Source organism: Tursiops truncatus, chromosome 2 (assembly GCF_011762595.2).
Source record: "Tursiops truncatus isolate mTurTru1 chromosome 2, mTurTru1.mat.Y, whole genome shotgun sequence".
In the NCBI taxonomy this organism is placed as follows: Eukaryota; Metazoa; Chordata; class Mammalia; order Artiodactyla; family Delphinidae; genus Tursiops; species Tursiops truncatus.
In genome coordinates, this window is record NC_047035.1 from 106,451,373 (window position 1) to 106,474,952 (window position 23,580).

Consider the following 23,580-nt stretch of genomic DNA (forward strand, 5'->3'; position numbering starts at 1 on the left):
GAAATGGCACTAAATAGACTTAGGATACTTGTTTACAGTATGAGAGCTGAAGCAAGAAGGCAGATCACTGCATTGCTCAAACTTAGCTGGAAATGTGTGCATTTGGTGACTCAAATGTTTTGCCATTCTGTGTGTGTCCATGAATGCCTGTGAAAGCACCTGGAGTATTGATTTGGGGGTTACAAATAAATATTAGCAAGTAGGTGAATTTGAAGATCTGGAGCCATGAAAAATGATGGTCAAACTGTATGTCCAGTTCCATTTTTGGACATGTAAGTAAATCTTAAATCTGTCTTCAATTTTCTCAGGCAATTCATTTGGTTATTCAGAAGTTTTTATTGTGTGTCTGTTGTGTGTCAAGAACTGATTTAGGCATTTGAGATATAGCAATAAACAAGATTCATTAAGGTTTCTTGCCCTCCTAGAGTTTACATTTTAGTGGTTCAGAGGAGAGGTAGAAAAGATAGTCAAAGAAAATTTTTTAAAGTAATTATATATTGTGAAAACTAACATGAAAGAAATTAAAAGGGCAGTGTGATAGGCAGTTATTGGAAGGGTGGGAGCTAATGTAGGTAGGGTATTCAGGGAAAGCCTTTCTGAGGGAGTGAAATTACAGCTAAGACCTGAACACTGCAAAGGAACCGGTATGTAAAGAGATGCGCTGGGAACAATGCAGAAAGAGGGAATAACAAGTGCAAAGGGAAGGTGGAGAAAAGTGTTCTCAGAAGTATCAAAAGCCCTGTGTGGCTGGAGCATAGTGGACAGGGGAAGAATGATGTGTAGGTGAGGCTAGAGAGCACCTGAGGGCCATATGTAAGGCTTTATAGGTCATTATAAGTAGCTTGGATTAAATTTTAAGCACAATGGGAAGACAGTGAGTGGTTTTGTTTTTCGTATTTTGTTTTTTAATTATTTAACCCCTCCTCCCCACCCCTCTGAATGGTTTTAGGCAGAGGAGTGATATGTTATGAATTTTCTGGCTTGCCCTGTTCTCCCCTTCTCTCCTCTATTACTCTGTCTTTCCTCCTTCTCAATAAATACATGCTGCCTGTTATGGATAAAAGACCTAATCAAAGCACAGCCCTCAATCCCTCAAATGTGTTATTTTAATGTAACTGGATACTTTAAAGGGAGTGAGATAGAAGTTTCTGCTTAGAGATTTTAGTCTTCCCCTCACAAACATCCTTGAGAGCAAAGGTATAATTGACCAGTTTGAAAAATGGCTACCTGCTAGAATTAGATAACATCCTTAGCACTTGTCTTAGATTTTAACATTTACCTCCGTTGACTTATTTGATACTGTCTGTATATCTCAAGTTTTGGCTTTGGACATTAGGGCGTGTTACCTCTCTTTATAGTAACCAAAGAATTGTTACCTTCATTGTTATAACTCTCCTATCCACTAGGACTCCTGAGATTTTTCTTTGAAACTTCAGTCTCTGGAAATGATTGAGAAACTCTCAATTTAAAGGGAAAGTAGGACTACACCAGAGGAGAGGCATCTATGCACCTTAAGTGTCAAAAGCTGCTGTGGTCTGAATGTTTGTGTACCACTGAGAATTCATACCTTAAAATGCTAATGCCCAGTGTGAATTAGGAAGTGGGGCCTTTGGGAGGTTCTTATGTCATGGGGGTGGAGTCCTCATGAATGGGGTTAGTGCTCTTATAAAAGAGACCTCACAGTCCCTAACCCCTTTTGCCACATACAACAAAGAAGTAATTTCTGTGACCTGGAAGAGGGCCCTTGCCCAACCATGCTTGTACCCTGAACCTGGACTTCAGCCTCCAGAGCTATAAGAAATAAGTTTCTGTTGTTTATAAGCTACCTAGTCTGTGATATTTTGTTACAGCAGCCAGAATGGACTAAGGCAGAGGCTGATATAGTTCTCTTTTTAAAGTTTTTATTTTATAACATACATACAGAAGTGAATAAATGAATTTTCACAAACCTACCATACCTGTATAGCCAGAAATAAAACATTACCATTCCTCTAAAAAACTCCCATGTGCCCCACAATGACAACCCTCCCAAGGGAAAACACCATTTTGACTTTGAACATCATAGATTAATTTTGCCTGCTTATGAACTTTGTATAAATGGAGTTAAATAGTATATACTCTTTTGTGTCACATGGTTTATCTCATTGCTATATAGGATTCTGTTAAGTGAATATTCAATCTACTGTTGAACATTTGGGTAGTTTTCCAATTCTAATGCTGCAGTGAATGTTCTTGTATATGTCTTTTGTTGAACATATTTACCCATTTTTTTTGAGTATATGTCCAAGAGGTGAATTGCTGGGTCACAGGATATACATATGCTCAGCTTTAGTAGATACCAGTTTACACTCCCACGAACGGTGTGTGAGAGTTCTAATTGTTCTATATCCTTGCCAACGCTCTGTATTTTCTGTCTTTTCAATTTAGCTATTCTGGTTGGTGTGCAATGGTATTACACTGGTTTTATTTTATATTATCTTGATGACTGATGAAGTTGAGCACCTTTTCATGTATCTGTTGGCTGTTTGGATATCTTCTTTTATGAAGTTCCTGTTTAGGTCCTTTGCCCATTTTTCCACTGTGTTATCTGTCTTTTTCTTATTGAGTCAGTTTTTTATAGATTTTTCTTACTTTACTGATTGTTCTTATTTCCAGATCTGTGAATATCATCTGCTTTTAGAGGCATTTTTGTTTTCTATGATCTCCAATTTAGCTATACATAAATATGTCACATAAACAGCTTTTATTGCTACATTTACCTTCCACCAGGGCTGACAGCTACTAGCAGAAAAAGCAGAGTATATTAGCTAGTTTTTCTAGGGCATAATCTTTACTTAGACCCTTGATTATAACTCATTTGTATTTCTCCTACTTCCTTCTTCCATGGTTGCTGGGTAGGGTGTAAGTTATTATTGAACAGAACTGAGGTTTTTCTCTCTTGACTGTTTTCATTGTCATTAATTATTTGATGTTATTTCTGATATCTTTGTACGATCAGGCACAAGAGAACAGCAGCTCCTTAAAGAAGAAGACGAAGTTTGTCAGTTTATATACAAAAGAGGGACAGGACAAGCTTGCAGTCCTGATCCCTGGTCGCCACACTTGTGATTGCCTGGGCCAGAAGCACAAGCTGATCAATAACTGTCTGATCTGTGGGCGTATTGTCTGTGAACAAGAGGGTTCCGGCCCCTGCTTATTCTGTGGTACTCTGGTAAATTGTTTCTTTCCTATTTTACTACTCTTCAGTTTTATACATAGGGACATTCACACCCCTAGTAATTTCTCTTTTTCTTAGTAAATTTCTTCCCTAAGGTGTCCAGTAAATTCTTTTTTTATTTTTAAATTTTATTGTTTTTATTGAAGTATAGTTGATTTACATTGTTGTGCCACCGGTAAAATTTAGTCAAAAACCCAAGTTGAGGGCTTCCCTGGTGGTGCAGTGGTTGAGAGTCTGCCTGCTGATGCAGGGGACACGGGTTCATGCCCCAGTCTGGGAAGATCCCACATGCCGCGGAGCGGCTGGGCCCGTGAGCCACGGCCGCTGAGCCTGCGCGTCTGGAGCCTGTGCTCCGCAACGGGAGAGGCCACAGCAGTGAGAGGCCCGCGTACAAAAAAAAAAAAAAAAACCCAAGTAGATATCCTAGAACTGAGGCCTATTTGTGAGAAGGTTTTGAGAACATACCTTGTTGAGGGATCTAAGTCTTGTGTCAGATTAAGTTCAATTCAAGAAAACTTTAGGGCCTGAAATGTCAAAAATTTTTGTCAGTCTTCAGATGTGGCTCATATTCCTAGAGTTACAGAGCCTCTGTGATGTAATCCTCAAGTCTATAGCTTCTTTTTCTCACTGTTGTGGCCTCACCCTTTGTGGAGCACAGGCTCTGGACACACAGGCTCAGCAGCCATGGCTCACGGGCCCAGCCGCTCCGTGGCATGTGGGATCTTCCCAGACCGGGGCACGAGCCCGTGTCCCCTGCATCGGCAGGCGGACTCTCAACCACTGCACCACCAGGGAAGCCCAACACCTCCTTTTTATAGCTCCTCATTATCTGAGTAAGTGACCTCAAAAGTGTAGTTGTAATGACTCTGTTACAAACACCCTAGTGAGTTATCTGGAAGGCTTATTCTGCCAGTTGAGCTGACTGGCAGAAGCAATGGCATTTGGTATTGGTGAAGGTATACATTTTGTTTTGCTTTGTTTTCCCTTCTCTGGTGGGGCCTTTAATTTTTTAATGTACTCAGATGATAAGCTGATAGACAATGGATGACCTGAAAAATGTAGTATCTAACATCAAAAATGTTCATAAAACAGCAGCAAATGTCCTCCCATATGGGGCTTTTCTCTAGAGAAACACCCTACAGCTGCTGTGTGCCACTCAGGCAACTGCTAGCAAGTACAGTGTTTTCTGTTAGGTCCCTTGGATCCTTCGGTGAATTCAAGAAACAGAGTAATGTAAAGCAGATAGGCCTTGAGGTCTTGCAGTTTCATAAACTTAATATGAAATTGTTTTTAAGTAACCCTTCTGCTTTTAAGTAACCTCCCTTCTTACACTTCTAGTGATTTGATAAGAAACCAAACTTTTTCTTTGCTTAATGTGTTTATTACTTTATAAGCAGGTAATGTTTGAAGGCAAAGAAGCAAAATACATATAAAAGCTAGCCTAGTTTTCACTGCTTCTTTTTCTGGCTCTTTTTAATAAGACACTTGTGGGACTTCCCTGGCTGTCCAGTGGCTAAGACTCCCTGCTTCCATTGCAGGGGGCATGGGTTCAATCCCTGGTCAGGGAGCTAAGATTCTGTGTGCCGCATGGCGCAGTCAAAAATAAATACATAAATAAATAAGACACTTGCTTAGCAATTCTCTTGTAAGACTTGGATTTCACGATTAGAACTGGAAAGCTATAAAAAAAAGTCTTGTATATGTTTTCAATATTCTCAGTGGTGGCAAATCTTTATCTTTTGAAAATAGGTTAGATTTTTTTTTTTTAACTGTCATTCAGGGACACTTGTAGTGATAGCAGTTTTTTGTATGGTTCATAAAAGAAGGGAGAAATGGAAAGAGACTAGGGCAAAACTCATTTGGGTATACTTTTTTTTTTGGTATACTTGTCTGGATTAAAAAACACTGACAGTCTATTTTATTGCCATATCTAATGTGTAATTTGAGGTTACTTTTTAAGTATATCAAGCAAACACTATCATTTAACTATTGGATCATGTGTCTTACTCATTACTTTATAGGTATGTACTCGTGAAGAACAGGATATTTTACAGCGTGACTCAAACAAGAGCCAGAAACTGCTGAAGAAGCTCATGTCAGGTAGGCAGCAGTCTTCTAATCGGGTCACTGTAGTTATGGATACATTTTGTTGTATCTGTGATTGTTTCTCTTACTTGTATCCTGGTATGTAAGATGCGATTTATTTACTCGTTTATTTTTTTTTAAGTTCTTATTAAAACCACCTAACATTGAGCAAAAAAACTAATAATAATACTATTGGATTATAACCCAAAGAATAAAATTAATGTCATGAAGTAACTGAATAAATGAATAAATGGGAGAGAAGGAACTGCTCTTATAGAATTCCAATTAATAAAGTGAAGGAATTATGGTAACAGAAAATTACCATGTCAACACCACAGTAGTATTGATAGTAATTGCTACAGGCAAGATCCACCAGTAGATGCTAAAATTATTGGATGAAAGTTTAAGAATTGGAGATGTGCTAGATCATGAAAGACAAGGAAAGACTGAAGAATCGTAACGGTTTGGAGGAGACTAAGGAGATACTACAACTAATTGCATTGTAGGATCTTGAATCGGATCCCTAAACAGAAAAATAATATTAGTGGAAAAAAAGTTGAAATCCAAATAAAGTCTGTAATATAGTTAATGGTATTGTACTATTGTTAATTTCTTACTTTTGATAATTGTACTATGGTTATGTGAGATAAGATACTAACAAGGGAAGATGAATGAAAGGTATACAGGAACTCTTAATTTTTTTGCAACTCTTCAAAGTTTTTTATAGTTAAAAAAAGCATGACAAAAATAGTTAAGGACATTTTTAAAGGGAAAACAATATACTCATTACTTTCCATTTGTGCAAATATTTTGTTCCTGCTTTAATTCATAGTTGTTTTTTAAATATAGATAGGTTGGTTGGTATTATGAAGTAGCAATCCTAGTGTATATAGAATTTTACGTTTTTCCTTTTTTAACTGTTTTATAATTATTGTTTATGTTGCCATATATTCTTCATATTTGTAATTTTTAGTGCTTAAAAATAGTCATTAAATTTATTTATTATAATTGATTATCTATTTCCTCATTACTGGATATTTTGACTCTTTCCGAATTATAAATAATACCACAAGTGGTCAACTTTGTTAATATTATATCTTTGATTTATTTCCTTGGGATAAATTCCTAAGAATGGGATTACTGAGTCAAAGAATATTATCATTTTTGACACTTAAGATGTATTTGCCGTATTACTTTACCAAAATATTTTACTAGTCTACAACAATATTAGTATTTTACCCCAAAACCTATCACTATTGGGTTTTGACATTTCATGTTATTTTATTTTTATAGTCGTAATTTATTATTATTATTATTAATGAGGTAGAACATGTCTCCATATTTTTTCCATTTGGATTTTTCTAGGGTCGTTATTATGAGAAAAGGTAGTTCTCAGTGCTTTTCTTATATTCAGAACACAAGAATCAACCTCTTTTTTTTTAAATTTTAAAAGAAAGATTTGACAGGACTTTATTTCTTTTTAGGACTTTAAATAGCCTAGAGTTTTAGGTGTAGGGAAAGGTCGGCCTTCATTATAGCTTAGTTGTTTTCCTAACACATTTTAGATCTTGGTTCTATCATAATTTATGGCTATCTTTTCTAGGATATATAGATTTATGGTATGTTGTCACAAAGGAAGATAACACATGGGCCGAGGAATGAATGTGGGCTTTAGAGTTAGACAGACCTAACTTTATTTTATTTTATTTTAAATTTATTTATTTATTTTTGGCTGCGTTGGGTGTTTGTTGCCGCATGTGGGCTTTCTCTAGTTGCGACGAGTGGGGGCTACTCTTCGTTGCAGTGCATGGGCTTCTCATTGTGGTGGCTTCGTTTGTTGCGGAGCGTGGGCTCCAGGCGTGCGGGCTTCAGTAGTTGTGACACGTGGGCTCAGTAGTTGTGGCTCACAGGCTCTAGAGTGCAGGCATAGTAGTTGTGGAGCACGGACTTAGTTGCTCCGCAGCATGTGGGATCTTCCCGGACCAGGGCTCGAACCCGTGTCCCCTGCATTGGCAGGCGGATTCTTAACCACTGCACCACCAGGGAAGTCCAGACAGACCTAACTTTAAATTTTGTTTCTACCTTTTAATTTCTGACTTACTGAACTCAGTAAATTTACTAATGTCTCTGAATTTCAGTTTCTTTATCTGTAAAATAAACATAATATAAACTGTCTTACAGGGTTATAGTGAGAATTAAGTACTATAGTACGTATGAAGTGCCTTAGCATCTGATAAGTTCTCATTATTCATTTCTGTCCCTCTGTGCAATTTCTTCTCTTTTTTCCTTTTATTATTTAGTTCTTAGCTTTGATATATAAAAGTATGTTCAAAGGTGATATTTAGCCCCACTCAATAAAGTTTTTCTTATAAGGCATTTTTATATTGTGTTGTTAAACAGTTTGTTACCCTTAGTGATCCACATTTCCATAAGGGAAGAAGTGGATCCTTAACATTTATTGAGAATGTATTATGTTTCAAGCGCTGCTTGATGCCTGACAAGTAAAGCCTGGCCTGTGTACCTGTTTGTTTTCCATTGAAATGAAGGCTGTCAGTCATTAGGGGCACAGCCAGATCTACTGATATTTTGTTCTTTGCTGCACAGCGATACAACTAATTGGTATGATTCACTGACACCATTTGATTTCCTTATTGAATTTCAGGGACAGAGAATTCTGGAAAAGTGGACATCTCTACCAAGGACCTTGTTCGTCATCAAGAATTGCGATTTAAATCTGGTCTGGAGAAAGCTATCAAGCATAAAGACAAACTGTTAGAGTTTGACAGAACTAGGTATGATGTGGTTAAAATAAAAAATGCTAAGAAATAGAGTAGTCCATTATTTTGGCACTTGATACCTTCTTAGGGTGGACTATGAAAGTGTTTACAACAAAAGAAGAGCCAGATGCTCTGTGGAGGAGGTCTACAGCTTGTTTTTGAATCATGTCTGAATAAGATAGGCTCCCACCGAGAGGATCCTACCCTGCAATATTTTTTGATTCTTGGCAAATGCTAGTGTACCCCATGGAAAGTTGATTTGGGTTGACACAGTTCCCCACTTGTTTTACTTGAAACCATCATTTATTCAGTCAGCATATGTTAGAGTGCCTACCATGTGCAAACTGTTGGGGGGCCTCTGGATACTTCATAAGAAACTGTCTCTGGGAGAGTGTTAACACCACCTCATGGGAAGACATGATTTATCCTCCCTTTTTCCTTTGACACTAAATTTGTTTTCTGATTCAATAATGTCCCTAAACTGAGTTTTACACTCCTACACTTTTGTCATTGAGCCCACTCACCTCTCTTTAGGAGACAGATTTATGGATTTGTTAGTTCTGTTTTTAATTTTTTTCTCTTTCATTTTTTTCTTCTTCTGGAAAAAATATGTATTGAAGACCAATTAGTGGCAAAGAATGTTTAAATAGGACTTACATGCTCACTTCTCAAGTGGCCATGTGAGAATCCTTAGAAAGACCCTGCATCTCTTACTGTGGTAACTGAATATGTCTATTCCTAGCATTATAATCCTTTGGTTAGACACACCTGCTGCTTTCAAATCATTTGCTGTGAATACATGAGATATACTTTGAAAGCTCTTCGTTAATAAGCCCATCACAAGGTTTGTGACTAATATTTGCTCTTCATCCTTAAATATCACTTTTATCCTTACTCAGTGAAACTTATCATTAGAAATAGAGTACATTTTTTGATAAACAGAAACTGGAAAAGGGTCTCTCCCTATTGGCATTGCCCTTATGCTGGTGAGTTTCTAAGGACGCCAATTTCATTATGTAGGTTTGTGTATAGTACCACTCTTAGTCCACTTTAAAACTTTTATAATTCCAGCTGAGTCCTGAAAGAATGAAATCTGAATCTGATTTCAGTATTTCACTATGCCTGAATATATCATACTAATTATTAATTATGCAGTTGAGACTGATTTATGATTTTGGAGTAGTCACTTAACTTCTTTGACGCCCAGGTTTATTATCTGTAGAAGGAGAGAGTTGGATCATCAAGATTCCTTCTAGTTGTTAATTTCTTTGTTGGTATGATCTTAGAAATAGGCCTGATTGTCATATCTTGGAACTTGGCCCTTGTAAATATGTTAAATGAGGGACTGGGGATAGGGTTGGGGTGGGGATGGGGGAGGTGGTGAAAACTGACATATAGTAGTAGAGTATTAAAGATATCCTAAGAATAAGCTTATAGGACTCAGAATCCAGGATGGAACTCCAGTTTCTAAGGGAAATAGCGGCAATTGGGCCTAGCAGGAATAGTCTAGGTCCCAATTGTAGAAGGACTAGGATATTGAGTAAGCTGCCAAGACATGAACTCAGATGCGGCAAAATCAGACATAATCCCAGTTATAAGAAGGTGAGGGCTGGACTAGTAAGAAAATAGGAGGACAATAGATTTTGGTGCTGTGTCTTTTCCTCCCCAAGGGTTAGATTCGTTCTAAGAGCTGAGCTGAGTCTGCAGTGGGAATAAGGTATACGCAGAAGCTGGAAATCAGGCAGAGTTTGACCTAGTTTTGGAACGTTCTTGAGCATCTATATTTGAGATAATAACCTTCAGGACAGCAGAAGAGTGAGCTACTTGAAACAGCTTCCCAGTAATCAAGTCCCTGTTTGTCAACAGGTGACCTAACTGCCATGTGTTCTTTTTTTTTTCCTTAGCATTCGAAGGACCCATGTCATTGATGATGAGTCAGATTACTTTGCCAGTGATTCTAACCAGTGGTTGTCCAAAATTGAACGGGAAGCCCTACAGAAGCGAGAGGAGGAGCTGAGAGAATTTCGACATGCCTCTCGGCTCTCGAAGAAGATCGCCATTGACTTTGCAGGCAGGAAGATCATGGAAGATGAAAATCCTCTAACTGAGTATCACAGCAAGTAAGTGGACAACACCAGAAAGGGTCTGAAAGAAGGGGGCAGTTTAACTGTAAAGGATTTGCGCCCCCCTTTAACGAGTCTGTTATTTTTGTTAATTTTTAGAGCAACATATTCATTTGGAGTAGAAACATGGAATAGTAGCTAAGAAAATTTTGGAATTGAACAGCGAGAGCCGCTTGACCTACTAGATAACTACTGTAGTTTTATAAAAAACTGTTTTTAAAACAGTGAGGTACAGTTTGGGCACAGGAATAGATGAATGAAATATAATAGAATCTGGGAAGAGACCCATGCGTCTGCATTGTGTGTGTATGGGTGTGTGTCTATAGTTGTGTAAAACTTTTCTAAACAGTAAGGGAAGGATTAAATAAATGATGGTCCATCAGCTTTGAAAAAAATCTACATTAGATCTCTACCTCAAAGCATACTGTGAGAATAAGTTTGACTAAAGAGTTAAATGCAGGGACTTCCCTGGTGGTGCAGTGGTTAAGAATCCGCCTGCCAATGCAGGGGACACAGGTTTGATCCCTGGTTCTGGAAGATCCCACATGCCGCGGAGCAGCGAAGCCCGTGCGCCACAACTACTGAACCTGCGCTCTAGAGCCCGCGAGCCACAACTACTGAGCCAGCATGCCACAACTACTGAAGCCCATGTGCCTAGAGCCTGTGCTCCATAAGAGGAGAAGCCACCACAATGAGAAATAAATAAATAAATGAATGTATGTATGTATGTATGTATGTATGTATGTTACGTGCAAGGGAATTTCCTGGCAGTCTAGTGGTTAGGACTCCAAGCTTCCACTGCTGGGGCCCTGGTTTTGATCCCTGGTTGGGAAAGTAAGATCCTGCAAGCCAAGTGGTGTGGCCAAAAAAAAAAGAGAAGAAAAGTAAGAGTTAAATGCAAAAGAAATAAAAGGATCAGAAAGAAATAGAATAGTAGAAATTTAGGAGAATATAGTTAATGTCCTGGTATGATAAAGTTCTTTCTAAGCAAGATACAAAACCCAAAAGTCAAAAAGACAAAGATATTTTAAATCACATAAAGAAGTACAATACTGAGAGAAAACATTTTAAACGGTTTTAACAGTTCAAAAGAGCAATATCCATAGTATATGAAGAGCTGCAAGTTAAAAAGACACATCCAGTAGAAAAATGGGCAAAGGCTAAGAACAGACAATTTACAGGTGAGGAAATACAAATAGCCAATAAACATTTGAAAAGATGCTCAGCTATTTATCAGGGAAATGCACATTTTGAAACATAATGTATCATTAAATTGTCTGAAATTTATAATTTATAATATTGCATAATCTTTGAGTGTAGGAAAATGGATATGCCCTCTTACTAAGGACGGGAATATTAAAATGTTCAAGTCTCAACACCAAGAGTGAACCCAAATGGAAACTATGGATTTTGGTGATACTGATGTGTCAATATAGATTGATTAATTATAACAAATGTACCTCTCTAGTGAGGGATAGCTGATGATGGGGGAGGCTGTGCATATGTGAGGGCAGGAGGTAAATGGGAAGTCTCTGAACCTTCCATTCAGATTTTCTGTGAACCTAAAGCTGCTCTAAAAAATAAAGTTTATTGAAAAAAATTTACATTACAGCCAATTTCAAGTTACCAACATGAAGTCACTGAACAGAGTTGAGAAAAGATACACATATTAGCTCTAGCACAGTACTGAAAAGAAAGCACGTGGAGATCTCACTCCACGTTTTGGAAATGGCATACATATCTCTCTGTCTCTCTGTCTCTGTCTCTGTCTCTGTCTCTCTCTCTCACACACACACACACACACACACACACACACACACACACACACACACACACACACACACACACAGAAAACTGGATATTGGTGAACACAGTAATGCTTTCTACGCGGTCCAGTCCTCGGTCTTTCTCTTTCATATGTGGCAAATCCATCACAGAATTTTCCTAATCAGAGGTTATTCTCTCCCTAAAACAAATTCTACCACTAACTTCAAAATAATTAATTTGTTTTTAACTATTATATATATGCTACACAGATATAAAGAAAAAATAAAATTATTTCTGGGTGATGGGTTTACGAATTTTTCATTTTCTTTCTATTAATTTGCATCTTCTAGTTTTTCTGTAATAAACATTGATTGCTTTTATAGTAAGAAAAATCATTTTTATGTGTAAGAAAAATCATTTTTATGTTCAATAAAAAATGGTACAGCCTTTTAGAGGTGAAATCGGACAGTATCTCAAAATTTAAATTTGTGCATATTTTTTGACTTTTTGACACCAGGTGCCTAGATGCTAGTTTCTTCATCTCTTTCTCAACAATTAAAAAAATACATTTGCCATTCTGATACAGGAAAAATGGTATTTCATCATAATTTTTATTCACTTTTTTTTGCTTTGCTTTGCTTATGTGCCAGTAAGTCTGAGCATTCTAAAAATATATTGATTAGCTATTTATACTATTTCTTTCATAGATTCTAGAGTTCTAGATATACTTAACCAGTGTACTAGGTCTCAAATCTATTTCCTTCCTTTAGATTCCATCATCCCCATCCTATTTTATTTATTTATTTATTTTTTTGCTGTATGTGGCCTCTCACTGTTGTGGCCTCTCCCGTGGCGGAGCACAGGCTCCGGACGCACAGGGTCAATGGCCATGGCTCACAGGCCCAGCCACTCCGCGGCATGTGGGATCTTCCCGGACCGGGGCACGAACCCGTGTCCCCTGCATTGGCAGGCGGACTCTCAACCACTGCACCACCAGGGAAGCCCCCTATTTTAGACTTGCCTCTTACCTCAAGTTCTTGTTTTGTTTTGTTTTTTGGTTCATGCCTTTGTTTCTGCTTTTTCCTTACTTTGGATATCCGTCCTCCCATCTTTGCCTTTCAGATATCTACCTCCCCTTTGAATGTACTTGGTACAACACATGGGATGATGGGATAATAACCACCAAATGGATTGTATCTATCTTACAGTAATAATTGCATCCTTCCTGTTTTGTTTATCATCTTTATAGCTGTCTTAAACTTGCCACTTGGATTTAAAGCTTCCTGAAGGCAGGAGCCCTGTCCTCCTCTCCTTTTAAGTTGCCTTGTGTATAAGAGGTTCCTAACAAATATCTCTTTAATTGTATTCAAGGTCAGGTCCAGCCTTTCCTACTAGTAGAAGCTTTTCATTATATCGTGCTTTAGAATCATCATCCACAAACATTTGTCAAGCATCTGTCAGGGACATGGAGTACAGCAGCAAGTAATGAAGAGCTGTAGAGCAGAATAAGATATGGTTCCTGCAAGACCTATGATCTCTTGCTAACCAGTAGGGTTAGTTCCATAATCTTTAAATGAAATCATCACATTCTTCTATAGGTTGAGAGCCAAATATCCATAGCAAACACCATAGACGCTGGATAACATTGGGTATATTTGATGACTGTTTAAATAGTAAGTGCTACAGGACTTCAGAGAAAGGAATAAGTACTTTTGTACTGGGCTGGTATAGGGCCTCCTTAGAAGTTTTGGGCAGTGAAGCAAGGATAGACTTCAGATCAGCGTGGAAGAGTGGAGAGGGACTGCTGAGTGGGCAGAAGAATAATTGAAGGTGTTGAGAAATAGGCTGCCATAGAATACTCTTCTATGGGTCAGACTGTTTCTAGGCACCTTTTCTAATCTTGGCATTTCTAATAATCTTGTTAAAGAGGTGAATGAGTGTCTTGTGCCCTACCTATTTTCTTAGTGTTCTGGAACTTCTACCAACTCCTACTCCTTAGGGTTCTTGGAGCGAAGAGAAGGGGAAGTTGGTAGGGGGAGCAGGGAAGGTCATCCATGGACCCCTCTTTGAGTGTCAAGTTTTATTACTGTTGAAGAGTTTTATGTGTGTGCTAAATAAAGATATTCTTAGCATAGGACATTACCAATTATTGCATCCTTTTGTTTGTTATCACAGACTAGATGAGGCAATACATGCCCTTGCCAATGGAACCTTGAACCAACCACCGACCAAATTGGATAGATCTTCTGAAGAGCCTTTAGGACTTCTGGTGAATCCCAACCTGTACCAGTCGCCTCCCCAGGTTAGTGGACCTTTGCTCTGATGATGGGAAAAGTTTGGGCCCAGATATTTCTCCTTTCAAATGTGCCTGTTTCATAGGCTGTAGATACCAGTCTGATCTCTCAGTATTCCTACCCATCTTATACTCTGACCCAATTTTTCCAGTTTTTTTGCAGCACTTGTGACAAGTTATCATTTGAGCATTTCCCAAGAGAAGGTTTTGTTAAGTACTATAGAGATTTTAAACAATAATCCCATGGTCCTCTTGTTAATGTTCTTTCTCTATCTTTTATAGAATGTGGGTAGTCCCATAGTGTGGTGTTTTAAATTAATACATTAATTCACTTACTCATTGTTGTCATTCATTTTGCCATCAGGTACCTTGAGCATCTAATATGTATAATCACAGAAGTAAGTGATCAACCAGACACTGCTTCTATCCTCAAAGAATGCATAGACTAGTAGAGGAAAAGATTACATAGGCAGCTCTAATATTAATAGAAATATAAATAAAGTACAGTGGAAACCCAAAGGAGGGAAAGACAGTTGAGAGGAATAAAAGAGGCTTTTATAGGGAAGCTGGCATTCCTTAAAAGTAGGTATCCAAGAAAATGGTGTTTGGGGATGGTGGGAAAAAAAATTCCAATCAGAATTAACTATAGGAATAAGGTGTGGGATGCACACACAAACACGTATATACATATATGCAGTTAAACAGTGCAAGGGAGGGTTGGGAGCACTGGCCCTCTGCCTAGTCGAAAATCTGTGTATTAATTACAGCTGGCCCTCTGTAAAGCAGTTCCACATCCACAGTAGGTTCCACATCTACAGATTCAACCAACTGCTGATCATGTAGTTCTGTAGTATTTACTATTGAAAAAAATCCACTTATAAGTGGACCCACACAGCTCAAACCCATGTTGCTCAAGGATCAACTACATAGGGAATAGTGAATTTAGACTACCAAGATAGTACTCATAAAAAGGATTATCGGGATTTCCTTGGTGGCGAAGTGGTTAAGACTCCACACTCCCAATGCAGGGGGCCCAGGTTCGATCCCTACTCAGGGAACTAGATCCCACATGGATGCTGCAACTAAGAGTGTGCATGCCACAACTAAGGAGACAACGTGCTGCAACTAAGGAGCCAGCAAGCCACAACTAAGGAGCCCTCGAGCTGCAACTAAAGAGCCAGCCTGCTGCAACTAAGTCCCGGAGCAACCAAATAAATAAATAACCTTTGCATTCTCTCTCCCTCTCCAAACATGGCAGCCTCAGCAAAAAAGAAGAATAAGAAGGGGAAGACTGTCTCTGTAACAGACTTCCTGGCTGAGGATAGAGGGACTGGTGGAGGAAGCACCTATGTCCCCAAACCAGTCAGGTGGGCTGATGGAACAGATGACCTAGAAGGAGATGTTTCAACCACTTGGCATAATAATGATGATGATGTGTATAGGGCACCTCCAATTGACCGTTCCATTCTGCCCACTGCTCCATGGGCTGCTTGGGAACCCAATATTGACCAAATCACCACCCTACACTGCTTTTCTAGGGAACCTGCCCTATGATGTGACAGAAGACTCCATTAAGGAATTCTTTAGAGGATTAAATATCAGTGCAGTGCCTTTACCACGTGAACCCAGTGATCCTGAGGGTTGAAAGGTTTTGGTTATGCTGAGTTTGAGGACCTGGATTCCTTGCTCAGTGCCCTGAGCCTCAATGAAGAGTCTCTAGGTAACAGGAGAATTGGAGTGGACGTTGTTGATCAAGCACAGGATAAAGACAGGGATGATCATTCTTTTGGCTGAGATAGAAATTGGGATTCTGACAAAACAGATACAGACTGGAGGGTCCGTCCTGCTACAGCTTTGATGACTACCCACCTAGAAGAGGTGATGATAGCTTTGGAGACAAGTATCCAGATCGTTATGATTCAGACCGATATCGTGATGGGTATCGGGACAGTTATCTTGATGGCCCACGCCGGGACATGGATTGATATGGGGGCTGAGATCGCTATGATGACCAAGGCAGCAGAGACTATGATAGAGGCTACGATTCCAGGATAGGCAGTGGCAGAAGAGCATTTGGTAGTGGGTACCGTAGGGATGACGACTACAGAGGAGGCGGGGACCGCTGTGAAGACAGATATGACAGATGAGATGACCGGTCATGGAGCTCCAGAGATGATTACTCTCGGGATGATTATAGGTGTGATGATAGAGGTCCCCCCCAAAGACCCAAACTGAACCTAAAGCCTCATAGTACTCCTGAGGAAAATGATTCCACTGCTAGCACGTCCCAGTCCAGTCGAGCAGCCTCTATCTTTGAAGGGGCAAAGCCTGTTGACACAGCTGCTAGAGAACGAGAAGTAGAAGAGTGGCTACAGAAGGAATAGGAGAAACCGCAGCGTCAGCTGGATGAGCCAGAACTAGAACGACGGCCTCGGGAGAGACACCCAAGCTGGCGAAGTGAAGAAACTCAGGAACGGGAACGGTCGAGGACAGGAAGTGAGTCATCACAGATGGGGACCTCAGCCACATCTGGCAGAAATGCATGAAGGAGACTGAGAAGTCTCTAGAAAATGAAACACCCAATAAAGAGGAAGACTGTCAGTCTCCAACTTCTAAGCCTCCCAAATCCGAACAGCCTCTAAAGGTTATGCCAGCCCCTCCACCAAAGGAGAATGCTTGGATGAAGCAAAGTTCTAACCCTCCTGCTTGATCTCAGAGCTCAGACACAGAGCAGCAGTCCCCTACAAGTGGTGGAGGGAAAGTAGTTCCACCTCAACCATCTGAGGAAGGACCAGTAAGGAAAGATGAAAATAAAGTAGATGGGGTGAGTGCCCCAAAAGCCCAAAGTGGAAATTCCAGCCGTGGTCCAAGAGATGGAGGGAACAAAGACCACTGGAAGGAGTCAGATAGGAAAGATGGCAAAAAGGATCAAGACTCCAGATCTGCACCTGAGCCAAAGAAAGCTGAAGAAAATCCAGCCTCTAAGTTCAGTTCTGCAAGCAAGTATGCTGCTCTTGCCATTGATGGTGAAGATGAAAATGAGGGAGAAGATTACACCGAATAGACCTCTGCATTCTGTGCTTTCTCCTAGTCTCTCACCACCCTGGAACATTCGAGAGCAAATCAAACCTCCATCCAGACAAGACAAAATAAAACTCACCGTCTCCTGGAGACCTTTCTTAACTTTTTTTTTTTTTTTAAAAAGAAACAAAATGAAATTCTTTTGCATGCTGCTGCAGCCTTTAAAGTATTGAACTAACTGGAGACTCACCAGTGTAGCCAGAGAGAGACGTACAGCCTTTAATGCTGTACGTTTAAAGTTGTGGTGCGTTTTTATGACACGTGCAGTTGCCTGTGTGATTAGTGCCTAGGGGCCTCCGTTTAGCAAAATGGCAGTGATAGTGATGCAGTGTCTTGAATCTGGTTGGGCAGCAGGCAGGTATAAGGAAGAGTGTGAGGTTTCTACCTTTAATTCTTATCATCCAATTATGGCATTCATGAATTCTCAAACATTATCTGAATAAATTCTCCGTCCTCGGCAAGGTAGGTTTAGTCTCTGATGTTGTTTTAGTCTCCAGGAGGCTGCCAGCCCCTCCTCTTATTTAATTCTGAGTTACTGGGGCCAGCCTATGGGGGAGTTCCTTCATTTGTACCCCCCAGGGGGCTAGGTGGGAGTGAGTCTACAGGCCACTGAAGAATAGGACTGTTTGGTGACCTAAATGAATGGGGAAATCATGGTTTGAAAAGAAGCTTGGGGATTTGATGAATTATTTTGCACCAGTAATAGGGAAAATGGTATGACCTCCAGTAAACACATAATTGTTTACCTCCTGGAGCAGGAAACACTTAGGGGTTGTGGGAATTCCCAGGTCTTTTTTTTTTTTTTTTTTTTTAAAGAAGATGTTGGGGATAGGAGTTTATTAATTAATTAATTTATTTTTGCTGTGTTGGGTCTTCGTTTCTGTGGAAGGGCTTTCTCTAGTTGTGGCAAGCGGGGGCCACTCTTCATCGCGGTGCACGGGCCTCTCACTGTCACGGCCTCTCTTGTTGCGGAGCACAGGCTCCAGACGCGCAGGCTCAGTAGTTGTGGCTCACGGGCCTAGTTGCTCCATGGCATGTGGGATCCTCCCAGACCAGGGCTCGAACCTGTGTCCCCTGCATTAGCAGGCAGATTCTCAACCACTGCGCCACCAGGGAAGCCCCTCCCAGGTCTTTTATGTGTCGTGGTTTCACCCTTTCTTAAACACTATCCCTTCTGAAAGTTCAAATATATCCATATTCTGTTGAAATCTTGAAGCTTTAAAAATTTAGACTCTTGTCATCGTCTTGTGTTCCTCATACTACTCTTTCCTGTTACCTTCCCACAGGCAGCTTCTGCTTAAGTCACATACTTGACCTCCTAAGCATTCTCTAGAACCCCTGGGAGCTGTTCAGTGAGGAATCATCATTGCTTTTTCTCAAGCCAATCTTGGCTCCTTCATGTTTTGACACTCACTCCTTCTCTCCAGCCATTCATGCTCCTGCTACTTTGACCCCTTTGACACCTCAGAAAACTTTAGAATTACCAGTCTTAGATGGTAAGTGAGGTTGGTTAAATTGGGAGCCTTTCTTACAACCTTGATTGGGGTTTGGGGAGCTTTTTAAAAAACAAAAGTTTCCTTATCTCCAAGTGAAATCCCACACCAATGTTTGGCTTTATAATGTGGCCTAGACCAATGTGTGGTTTTTTTGGTTCTGTTTTTTTTTTTTTAGCATCCCTTGAGAGAATAAATGATAATGGAGAAGAACAATTTCACAAGGTCCTGGCTTCTCTTGCAACACAGTAGCTTTACTTGCTTGCTTTTATATGCACCTTGGTACTGTCAGCTCAACAGATGGTGTCCTTACGGGCAATATTGGTACCTGCAGAGAAAAGACATCTTGGTCTCCTCTCGCATCAGTCCTAGGTTAGACCCTGTCCAGCCATGCAGGGGTTTATGAGTGCTGCAGCAGTGAGCATAATAATCATTTACCCAGTGGACCTAAAAGACATACCAAGTGAAGTAACTTTAAATAATTGGCTTGGAGTGCCTAGTAGCCAGGAAGTGGCTTTTAGAGATACCCAAGGTTGAGAGGGTATTTTTTTAAACCATATGCTATAGATGATGCAAAAGTAGGGTTTGCTCTCTTCATGTCTGCTCCTTCCAAATAGATGTGTCCAAAAAAGCTGTTTTTCCCCCCATTCCTCTACCCTGCCACCCTGTTAAAACAAACAGGCATTTATGACCCCACTCCTCAATACATGTAAAATTTGTACAGAAATATCTTCTACGAAAGTGATTTGTAATCTATGGACTTCATACCTGGGAGAGGTCTTGAGATGTAAAATCCCATCCTTTAGGTTGTGGGGTTTTTTGTTTTCTCCAAACAAATCTGATCTTTAAAGTTCAAAATAAAATAAATAATTTTAAAAGGGATTATCATGAGAAATGGAGTAGTTAGGTAGATAGAGTCAGATCACTAAAGAGTTAAGTGTTTAGCTAGGAAGATTTCACATTTTTACTTTGTAAATAAATGTGAATCATAGAATGTTCTTGAGTAGAGAGATGCAATCAGAGCAGTGCTTTAGGGAGTTTGACTGGAGATACTCATTCAGCACTGTATACATGCCAGGTTCTTTGCTAGGTGCTGGGAAATTAAAAAGTAAGAGCCCTTAAAGTTTTTAAGGACTTCAAATTTAGTGGGAAGATGTGTTTGAATACAAAGAATTTCAGTTCCTTAAGATAATTGCTATGATAGACACATGTCATGGATACAGTAGGAGTTTAGGAGAGAGATTATAAACTCACAGAGGAGTCACAAAAGAAATGGTTTTTGAGAGGTGACTTAAGGGATGAATAGGAATTTCCAAGCAGACAAATTTGGGGAGGGAATTCTAGGTAGGTGGTATAACATGTAGAAAGGCTTAGCAGCTTGAGAGCATCGTAGGTTGGGAGAACCACAAGTAATTAAGTACTGTTAGAAATTAAACTGCGCTAGTAAGTGTATTAGTTTCCTAGGGCAGCCATAACAAAATACCACAGCTGGTTGTCTTAAGACAACAAATTTATTCTCTCACAGTTCTCAACACTGAAGTCAAGGTGTCGGCAGGGCCATACTCCCTCCGAATGTCTATGGGAGAACTGGGAGAACGCTTCCTTGCCTCTTTGAGGTTCTGATGGCCCCAGGCATCCCTTGGTTTATAGCTGCGTAACTTTATTCTGCCTTTGTCTTTTCATGGACTTTTTCCCTATATGTCTTTGTCTCTGTGTGTTTTCTCCTTTTATATGGATATCAGTCACTGGATTGGTGTCCACCCTAATCCAGTATGACTTTATCTTAAGTTGATTACATCTGTTTCCAAATAAGGTCAATTTCACAGGTTCTGGGAGGACATAAATTTGGGACAGATGCTACTCAGCCCAGTATAGCAGGTAACATCTTACCATGAAAGTCCTTATGTCTCATGCTAAGGAGTTTAGTTTTATTCTACAGTAGGCAAGGAAGAGTCCTTGAAGAACTTTAGCAGACAATTGGCATGACTTCCGTGCCTATGTAGAGAATGGATTAGAGGGAAGACTAAGACAGAAGCAGGGAAATTGCTAGGAAGATTATTGCAGTAGGGACTTCCCTGGTGGTCCAGTGGTTAAGAATCCACGCTTCCAGTGCAGGGGGCACAGGTTTGATCCCTGGTCGGAGAACTAAGATCACACATGCCACGCGACCAAAAAACAGGTTATTGAGGTAGCACAGTGGGAAGATGATGAGGGCCCAATTTAGTGTTGCAGTTAGTAAGGCAGTAGAGAGTTACTTAGAGGCTAAAAATGGAGATGAGACTAGTTAGCAGGCTCTAATATAGTGTTATTGAAAGACAGTAAGATTAAGTTAGGAAAGTAGCTGTGAAGTAGAAAAACAGGTAGTATAAACAAAAACTGTAATAGAGATAGAACAGACAATTTGGGCCTCGGGATTGTTCATACTCCAACAGTTTTATGAAATCACCTATTTCCCCTATAATAGATCAGTTCTGCCTCTGTGTTCCCGCTTAAGGACTTAAATCCCTGTGTAGTATTTACTTAAATCTGCTTTATGTTTTGGATAGTTATTTATGTGTCTGTCTTCTCATAGAACTGTAAGTTCCTTGAAAGCAAGAACCATATCTTTTTTATATTTTATATGTCTCCCTACTTTATATGCTTTTCACATATACTGAGTTAAATAGTAAATGTTTGTGTGGTTTTTTTAAGCTATGAAACAATTGATTACAGTCATAAAATTTTATTGCAGAAAGATTCTTAGAGATTCATTTAGTCCAACTCCATCATTTTACAGTTGAGAAAACTGAAACCTTTAGGGGTTAAATGATTGCTTGGAGTCTCTAGACTACCATTCTAGTATTTTTGTTTTCCCTATAAATAATTAAATAAAACATCAAAAAATCAACACACCTAACTCTAAACCTCATCATCCTAATAGAGCCTTTTTTTAAAAAAAATAATTTTCAGAGCACTCAGTCTTCTTGCTCTGGAAGAAATGTTACCCCTTGTCATTCTCTGACTGAACTACTGCCAAGACTCTTTAGTCTCCTGTAATTATCTGTACCCTGTAATTTTGTGTTCTCTTTACATGATGGGAGCCTTGTTTCAGTAGTGCTTCATCCTGTCTTTTGGGGGACAAGTTGTTCATTTCAGGATAAGAGAATACTTCATGCATCCAATAGTCAGAACTGCTGCCCCCCGAAAGCATCTGTTTGGCTTTAGCATGGTAACAGTATGTGACCCTGTCCCTTAAGCACATGAAGAATGTATGGACCAAAATGTTGAACCTTCATTTGTTGAACCATAATTCCCAGAATTATACTGGGAAATTGTCCAATATGGATCATTAATCATTTTAAAGTGGAAATAATTACAGACCAATTATTTGGTCTGATGGTTGTACTGTTGCTGGAATTAGGAAGCTGTGTGTGGAGAATTCAACATTATCTAACTATCCTTTAAGACGGGACCATGTTATCATACCTGGGACTCCTACTGAATTTATACCTTCTGTACGTTTTTTGACCCTGTTTCAGACAAAGATGGGATACATTTTTCTAAGAGAATGTTTCCAGTACGATTCATTAATATTAGAATTCATCTCATTTTGTGTACCTACCCCAGATTTTTCCCTTGTCAGACAAAATTATATGTTTGGTTTCTTTCCTGTATAGTGGATAGATCAGACGGGTGCAGCCTCACAGAAGAAGTCTTTCCATTCAGCAGGATCAGGACTAGAGTTCAGTTCATGTCGGCATCAGTTTCGAATCCAGGACCAAGAATTTCAGGAAGGCTTTGATGGTGGCTGGTGCCTCTCTATGCATCAGCCTTGGGCTTCTCTGCTTGTCAGAGGGATTAAAAGGTAAGGGCAGAAATGAGGCGGACTTCCCTGGTGGTCCAGTGGTTAAGACTCCGTACTTCCATTGCAGGGGGTGTGGGTTCGATCCCTGACCAGGGAACTAAGATCCCGCATGCCATGCGGTGCAGCCAAAAGATAAAAAATTAAATTAAAAAAAAAAATAGTAAGGACAGAAATGAATCTTGGAAGATTTTACATAAACTTGGACTGGAATTCATCTGGGAGGACATAAGTTTGGGACGGATGCTACTCAACCCAATATAGCAGGTAACACCTTACCATGAAAGTAATCTAGCGATGATTTATAATACTCTGCAGCACATAGAACTTTAAGCAATGTATTCATGTTATGGACTTGTTCTTTACTGAATAGCTTTAAAAAAACTGAGGTTAGAAGGACTAAGGATCCTAGTCATAATAAAGAATAGAACATAAGTTTTTTCATCTTTGGAAGGAAGTCTATTGAGAAAACTTCTCTTGGCTTTGCCTTTGTACAATAATATATCACTCAGCAACCTTAATGGTTTGATCCTATTGGAAATTCAAAGTTTTTATGCCTATTTGTTAGTTTTTTGAAGACACCAGCCTAACTGATTTTGTTTTTCTATCTATACATCTGTCTTTTAATCTGAGTAACCATATTGAGAAGCTATCTTACCACAGATTCCTTTTCTGCAAAAAGTGGGGGAAGTAGTGAGGGATAAGTAGAGGTATTATAAAGTTAAGTCGTGGTCCGTGTTAGTGATGGTAATAGCTTACTATTCCATGGTTTCATATGTTTCTTCTCAATGCAACTTTTAAAAAATAGTTCTTTCCTTTGCTTTTATAAATGTAAATAGAAAATTGATAAATACAGAAAAGCAGCTAGAAAAAGAAAGATCATCTATAATTCCACCACCTAGA

General features: G+C 39.4%; 1 protein-coding gene and 1 pseudogene across 3 annotated transcripts in view; both read left to right on the forward strand.

Moving 5' to 3' along the window:
- Positions 1–23,580, forward strand: part of TRIP4 (thyroid hormone receptor interactor 4) — a 66,583-nt gene that overhangs the window by 10,112 nt on the left and 32,891 nt on the right. For 2 of the 3 annotated variants that reach the window (XM_019948135.3, XM_033851800.2), the window contains exons 4-9: positions 2,999–3,211; positions 5,239–5,317; positions 7,965–8,094; positions 9,984–10,199; positions 14,145–14,271; positions 22,493–22,680. In XM_019948135.3, the coding sequence (XP_019803694.2) occupies positions 2,999–3,211; positions 5,239–5,317; positions 7,965–8,094; positions 9,984–10,199; positions 14,145–14,271; positions 22,493–22,680 (953 nt within the window). The remainder of the gene's footprint in view (positions 1–2,998; positions 3,212–5,238; positions 5,318–7,964; positions 8,095–9,983; positions 10,200–14,144; positions 14,272–22,492; positions 22,681–23,580) is intronic. The other variant, XM_073799724.1, reaches the window with a different exon arrangement.
- On the forward strand, positions 14,950–22,475 carry LOC101326263 (eukaryotic translation initiation factor 4B pseudogene; annotated as a pseudogene).